This window comes from Zea mays, chromosome 9, assembly GCF_902167145.1.
Source record: "Zea mays cultivar B73 chromosome 9, Zm-B73-REFERENCE-NAM-5.0, whole genome shotgun sequence".
NCBI lineage: Eukaryota > Viridiplantae > Streptophyta > Magnoliopsida > Poales > Poaceae > Zea > Zea mays.
Window position 1 is genome coordinate 155,466,931 of NC_050104.1, and position 7,544 is coordinate 155,474,474.

The 7,544-nt window shown below is 44.8% G+C and overlaps 1 protein-coding gene across 1 annotated transcript; it reads right to left on the reverse strand.

Annotated features, from left to right (window-relative positions):
• Positions 1-577: 577 nt before the first annotated feature.
• On the reverse strand, positions 578-2,584 carry LOC100281813 (uncharacterized). Its single transcript, NM_001154733.2, has 2 exons — positions 1,942-2,584; positions 578-1,346 (listed from the first exon to the last, which is right to left on the reverse strand). Exons 1-2 carry the CDS (start codon positions 2,551-2,553, stop codon positions 798-800), a joined length of 1,161 nt encoding a protein of 386 aa, NP_001148205.2. The 5' UTR covers positions 2,554-2,584; the 3' UTR covers positions 578-797.
• Between the last annotated feature and the right edge of the window lie 4,960 nt (positions 2,585-7,544).

Sequence of the window (7,544 nt, forward strand, 5' to 3'; positions counted from 1 at the left end):
ATTATTATTATTAGAATAAAATTCAATATCAAGGATACAAACCGGGCGTTGGAAAAAATATCTAATTTTTTGCATCGGTTACATCATTAAGCATTGTTGTTTATGCTACGATGCCGTCAAATCCAAAGGACAAAAGACATGGCATAGTTTTGGTTGCGTGATGGTATCCGTCTAGAAAACTCCCCAGCCGTTGCTTTCAGATCTTCCGGTGAGCATATGAGTATGAAACAAATCAAATCTCAGTAGCTTACCTATCACTATATCTATATTCAAATACTAATCTACTAATAGTTTAGTTTACTGTACAAAACAGTATTTTAGTTAATTATATAAATGAACTGTTGGACACGACACGGTCTAACGGCTGCAGGTTGACTGGAGAAGTTGGCAGAAAGCGACTGTTGGGTGTCATTTTTGCCGCAGGGACAGAAAAGCATCCACCATAAGCACAAGACTCAATAATCTGTCGATTTAACTTGAGACTTGAGAGCGATTATCAAGCCTTCATCTGATGGAAACAATATATACACTAATCAGAGTAATCGTAGTCAATAATAAGAAGAGAGAAAAACTGTGTACAAATGGCAATATGGAACCCTAATAATAAAATAAATAAACAAAACAGAAGAAACATAAATAAAATAAATAAACAAGTACAGACTAGAGAGGTAGTAATAACAGGAAGAGAAAGAAAGCACAGGCAGCAACGATCCCTCTGAACAACGACATGAGCACATCGATATCACATCCCTCTCTCGCATTCAAAACTAAGCACAAGCCGGGCGATCTGGTCCCTACTACGCACCCTGCTGCCAGCCGTTGCCGCCGGACGCCTTGTCGGCGTTCCGCCTGCGCTTCCGGATGGCGATGGGCCACGTGATGGCCTCGAGGCAGAGCGCGATGCCGGCGAGCGTGGCCAGGATGACAATGTAGGCGGTCTTGTAGCCGCTGGCCGGCTCGAGGATGTGGAGCCCCTTGAAGATGTTGACGGCGCTGAGGACGATGACGGCGTAGCCGACGGAGTGGTGGTAGATGTTCCAGTAGAGCCTGTACTTGTTCTTCTTGTCGGGCCTGAGCAGCAGCGCCAGCACCTGGAGGGTGGCCAGGCAGAAGATGGCGATGCCGATGCTGCGGTGGGGCTGGTAGGTGACGCCGGCGGACTCGCTGCCCAGCTTCAGCCCCAGGCCCCAGCCGGCCACGCCGAGGACGTAGCCGGAGCACTGGCAGGCGATGTGGAGGTAGAACCATGCCGGGTCCGCGGACTCGAACACGCGCAGGTAGCGCGCGATGATGGCGCCCGTGGGGATCAGGACGCCCCACGCAATCGCGTTCAGCATCCCGTGGATCTGTTTGTTACAAAAGATGATGGGAAAATTTAAATTAAAACATATATGTCACTCAGATATAAAGACTGTATCTAGAGATATTGAAAAAATACTAAAAAATCTAAAAAAACAAATTCAAACATATGTCTAATATAGCTAGCGTAATTAAGTACAGCTCTTTGTGAAATCTGAAACGCAGTATAGCTCCCCCAGAAAGATGTTGCTTCTGGACTGGGAATCCGAACAGCCTTTTCCATCGTCATATATCTATCCGGTTGGTGAAGCAAGCAAATCGAGTTTTAATTTTTGCAGATTCTTTTTCTATATGTCACGTCACATCTAAATTAAACTGATCAATCAAGTAACTCGACCTGATCATAATCCCAGTCATCCTCAATTCCTCACCTCCACCCCAACCCAGCTGACTATTAATGCACACAACGTCGCCGTCGTCTACTTGATCACCACACCACCTATCCAAACTTACCTACCGTCTGAACAATTAGGCAAGGAAGGAAGGCAATCTTTGAAGCCTAAAGAATATGAAAATTGAACAGAAAAACAAGCTAAGCAGGAGGGGAAAAGGATCGTCGTCGGAGGAGGACGAGGAACTCACGTTACGGCGGTGAAGCTTGGAGTTTGGCGCGGCGGTGCTGGAGCCGGAGAGGAAGTCCAGCCGCTGGGTGCTGGCCAAGTTGGCCGGCGCCGTCGGGTGAGGGGAGATGCCACCGTTGCTGGTCGCTGGGCCGGCCTGCCACACCGTGAACTGCTGCGTGGAGTTCCGGGGAAGCTCCACCGTGGCGTAGATGGTGTACGCGCGGTCGGAGTACTCGGCGGCGGGGCCGGCGGGCACCTTGAACTTGAGGGCGGTGGTGTTGGTGAGGCTGGGGCTGGTGCTCTCCAGGTTGGTCATGAGGATGGACACGGCGCCGCTGCCGTCCTGCGAGGCGACGAAGACGCTGCTCCCTTCCATGCTGCCGCCGCTGTCGGGGTTGATGCCCCAGGCGACCCAGCCGCTGGGGTCCGACGGCGCGCGGAACGCCACGTCGGCCGTGCCGTTCTCCGGGTGGTACGTCCAGTGCAGGCTGGCGCTGAGCGACGGCAGGCTGTTGCACTTGCCGAACGTCCGCCCGCCGCTGAACGTCGCGGACAGGCAGTCCTGCGCCGTGACGGCGGACGCGAGCAGCAGCACGGAGGCCCCGAGGAGGAGGAGGAGGAGCCGCGCCATGGATACTTGATGGACGAAGGCAGCAAACAGGCTTGGTCGGAGCTGCAGCTGGTGAGGGAGGGAAAGTCCAGCTACGCTATATGTAATGGCAGCACGGGGAGAGGAGGAGGTCGTCGCGCGGTTGTTGGGGACCGGAGAGCCGCTGGTCGATAGCGTGTGCCTGGAACGTTCGAGGTTGACATGGTCGATCATTTTGCAGTGTCATCTGGGGATTTCGTCTCCGATAGTATCTTATGCATGATATATCTATGTGAAACAACACAATGATGCGGCTGCTGCTTCTTTTTTTGGTGTGTGTGTTGGTTGGGGCGGGGCTCTGTGCGTGTTTACATGACACGGTCGTCTTCTCTTGATATTGTGAAAAGGGTCTCTAGGTGGTCTGAGTAGCACTTCTCAGATTCTGAGTTCGACTTCTCGTGGGAGTGAATTTCAGGCTATGATTAAAAAAATTCCCTCGTTTGTCCTAAGCCAAAGCGCAGGTCTAAGACTCAGCCCTAGTCGTGGTCGTTCTCACATGAGCTTCGATGCCGCTGTGTATAGGTGAGAGATGTTGATGGTGAATAATTGGCATGTATAACCTTATTGAGTCATTTAATTGATTCTATAAATATAAGAGACAACTGAGAGACTGCATGATATAATACTAAATCTCTACATAATAAATGCACTCAAGACTCGATATGTATATAGAGATGGGCATATCGCGAAAAGTTCATTTTTTCATTTAGCCCCAAAAAGATCCCTCCTTTAATTAGGTTGTATATGTCCTAACAGAGCATTAAACATATAAGGTCATGTACAATCTAGATACTATGTTTCGGTTCTCCAAGCACTAGATATACACCTAATAAACTCCTTTATACAATTCAATATATGTAAGTATTGTATCTTGTTCCCTATAACCTCTAAAAATATGACTCATTTATGTGGTTTGTATGAGCAGAACCATATCTATACTTAGAGAACCATGTTATAGATGTTTCTTCACTAAGATACCGTCTCTTGTATTTTTTTGCACTTACCACCTTGATACCTCTTAAGATATGGAGCATTTATGTGGGTTGTACTACCCTAATACGGCTCAGATTGTAAACTATACTCAACTGTTGTAAACTGGTAAAAGTGACAAGGTAGAAGGCATATACTCTAGGTTCTTGTTTATAAAAAAACACTGACAGATTAAATGAGCTACCATTTCAGCAAAAGATTGCTTACATAAAGTAGTTAATGAAAGAAACTATAGGCGTTATGGAGAGAAGCATCGACACCTAAACTCGAACTCCTTGGTGGATACTTATTGATTTCGTGAGTAAGAGCGTCTCCAACAATGTGACCTATAAAATGTCCTATAATATAAAAAGAGTATATTTTATAGAATTTAGGGCACCAACAAAACACTCCGCTCCAACAGTAAAGCCTCATATCTAGATTATAGGACAGCCCACTACGATATAGTATATTTGAGGCACTTGAGACGGTGCCCTATAATTTTTTTACCAAATTTTATGAAATGAGACATTGTTAGAGTAGTTTTTCCTGTGTAGAGCCTCATATTTTGAAAGTGCATTCATCCCTTTTGTGAGTTTTGGTGATTTGGATAACAACACATTTAAAGGTCTAACAAGTTTGCTAAGTGTTGAACAGGAAATTCAGTATGATGAACATACTTGAATAGTGTATAATGATCAGTGAACAAGGTTCAACACAAGGTGAAATAACCAGTGAGACAATGCAAATGGATATAATATGGTCTCTATATTGGTTTGAATATATGGACAAGTCCTGAGAAATCACTATGCATAAATATGATCATAATAGAGGTTGAAGTGATTAAGAGGATTGGTCAAGCCAAAGTGAATAAGATATGAGGAATCGTGAATTGGCTTGACCATATTACTATTAGTCCATATATGAATATATGAGAATCAAACTAAAGCTTGATTAATCTTAATAGTTATATCTAGAAGACATTCAAGCAAGGTTCACAATATTGAAGAAATGATTCTCTTAATGGATGCTCAATAGGATGTGACTCAAGAATGGCTTGATAGGGTGAAGATAGCAAGGAAAGGGCTTCGAGGAACTAAGCGAAGGTGAAGGCCAAGCGACGGCTTGTAGACCGAGGTACCATGGCTAAGGTGAAGAAGAGAGTACTTGCACTAAGTCGATGAACTAATCAGCTATGAAGAGTTACAACATGTTGATGCATCAGTAAGGTGACTTGAAGCCATGATTTGAACTCATATAAGGTGATATGGTACAAGTCACAGGGTTTGATTTGAGTTTGCTTCAAAAGGTGAGACAAAGATGTTTGTGATCCTTATGAAGCAATGCCATGGAGAAATCACACATGAGACACCAATGACTCAAGGAGTTTACTTCATTTTATTTTATTTAACTTGAGTATAGGAATCGTCGTACTATAAAGGGGGATCCAAAAAGAAGGTTGGTGTTTGCCAAAGCTCAAACCTCTCTATTCAAAAGCTATTTATGAAAAGCAAAAATCTCTTTATCGTTCTATGGTTGACCATGGTTAGGTTTGAGAAACCTAGAGTGTTCTTGCTGAAAAGCAGCTGAACTTGTTCAGCTGCAGCTGAGCTTTTCAGCTGAGCTGGACTTCAGCTGAGCTGAGCTCCTTCAGCTGCAGCTGAGCTTTTCAGCTGAGCTGGACTTCAGCTGAGCTGAGCTTCTTCAGCTACAGCTGAGCTTTTCAGCTGAGCTGAACTTCAGCTGAGTTGAGCTTCTTCAGCTGCAGCTGAGCTTTTCAGCTGGGCCGAACTTCAGCTGAACTCAACTTCAGCTGTGAACCTCTTTGACCATACACCAGCTGAACTTGCCTCTGGGCAGTTGAGCTGGGGTTTTCTCTCCTAAACTCACTGGTCAAGACCAGTTGAACTGGTCCTGAGGGGCAGTTCAGCTGGTCTCTGACCCCTCTGACATCTGATCTGCAGTCTGCCAGTCAGACTGGCAAACAGGTCGCCAGGAGCTGTCAGGGGCGGTTCAACCGCCCCCCCTGGGCGGTTCAACCGGTTTTGGTCAACTTTGACCAGTCTGCGGTCAGTCTGCGCGTCAGTCTGCCAGTCAGACTGGCAGACAGGCTGCCAGGCCTGCCAGGGGAGGTTCAACCGCCCTAGGGGGAGGCTCAACCGCCCTCAAACAGAAAAATCGACCCAACGGCTAGTTTTGAGCTCCAACTATATATACTCACTCCTACCTCTCACCCCATAGTAGTGAGCACGATTTGAACTCCATTTCTAACCCAAGAAACACCTCCCTCTCTCTCTCACACATCTCTTGCCTCTCCCATTTCAAATATTTGGAGAGAAATCTTTGAGTGAGCTTGAGAGCTGCGGTTTTGTGCTTCATCTCTAAATCTCTCTTGCTCTTCTTCTTCATTCGAGCTTTGGTACTACATCGAGATCTTTGTGGATTCATTACTCTTGGAGCTTCTAGCTCCTAGACGACTAGGTGTCTCTTGTGAGTCTCCAAATCTTGTGGAAGACCACAAGAAAGTTTGTATTACCCGCTCGTTTGAGCAAAGATTATTGTGTGGGCTTGACCTTTGTGGTCGGCAAAGGGAGGATTAGGGTTGAAAGAGACCCGGCTCTTTGTGGGCGCCTCAACGAGGAAGTAGGGCACCTTTTGTGGTGTGACCGAACCTCGGGATAAATCTTGTGTATCTTGTGTTCTTGCTCATTGTGTTTGTTAGCGTTCTTCGTTCTCTCACCATTCCGTGGAAGATTGTTTATATCTTTTTGGTGTGTGGATTTTGAGAAGTGCCCTTCTCTGACCTACTACTTTGAACCCTGTGGATCATTTAGAACATCTCATTTCCAAAGTTAACTGGGTGAATTTCGAGATCAATTCAGTTTTACCCAGTTTGCTTCTAGTTTTTGTTGAAAAAGTTTTAACTTGCCTATTCACCCCCCCTCTAGGCAACTTTCAATTGGTATCGGAGCCTAATCCTCGTTCTAACGCTTAACCGCGTGAGGAAAAGATCATGTCGGGGGGACTAAGAAACGAAAGTGCTTCTAAGCTTGAAAAAGTTGAGGTTGCCTCGACTTCATCTTTTGTTGCAGATGTTGATCCTAGGGCAATAGATCTTGCCATGAGAATCGCCGAAAGGATGTTCCTCAAAATGAAGGAAGATGAGGCGAAGAACAAGATTGAAGAAGAAAATGATCGATGGAGACCAAACGACGAATCCACCTCCTCACAAGGTTCGTCTTTCAAATCTACTTCTCATATGTGCTTTATTGCTAATGGGAGTGACAGTGAAAGCGAAAGTGAGGATGAGGAGGAGCAAGAAAGTGATAGTGAAGATGAGGATGATCTTCAACAATTCTTCGCTCAGCTAAGCAAAAAACATCGGATGAGCTTGCTCAAACTCATGAAAAGAGCGGAAGAACAAAAAGAAATGCTTCATAAGCAAGAAGACTTCCTCATCAGAAAAATCGAAGACTTAGAGAAGTTGACCAAAGAGCATGAGAAGCTAAAGTGCTCTCATGATGATTTGGTCCAAAGGTATGAAGACATTTCAATTGACCAAATTAAAGCTATTAATCATTCATCATATATTGCTCAATTAGAAAATAAAAATGTTATGCTCAAGAACACGGTAGAAAAGCTAAACATTGAAAATATAGCTTTACAAGAAAAACATGATATGCTTGTGTGCTCTCATAATAAATTTATGGATTCACATATCATGTTAGAAATGGCTCATGAGGTTGTGTTAACTAATTTGAAATCATGCCAACCTCACATGTGCACATGTGTTGAAATTGAAACTATATTACCATGTGCTAACAAATGTTGTTATCAAGCAAGCCAATCTTCCATTGAGCTAGAAATTTCAGGAATTTGTGATATTTCTATCACACAAGAAAATAAAGAGCTCAAGGAAGAAGTTGGAAGGCTAAGAAGGAGCTTAACACTTTTGAAGGGAAAGTGTCATGCTCAACCTTCTCACGATAATCGTGATAATATGG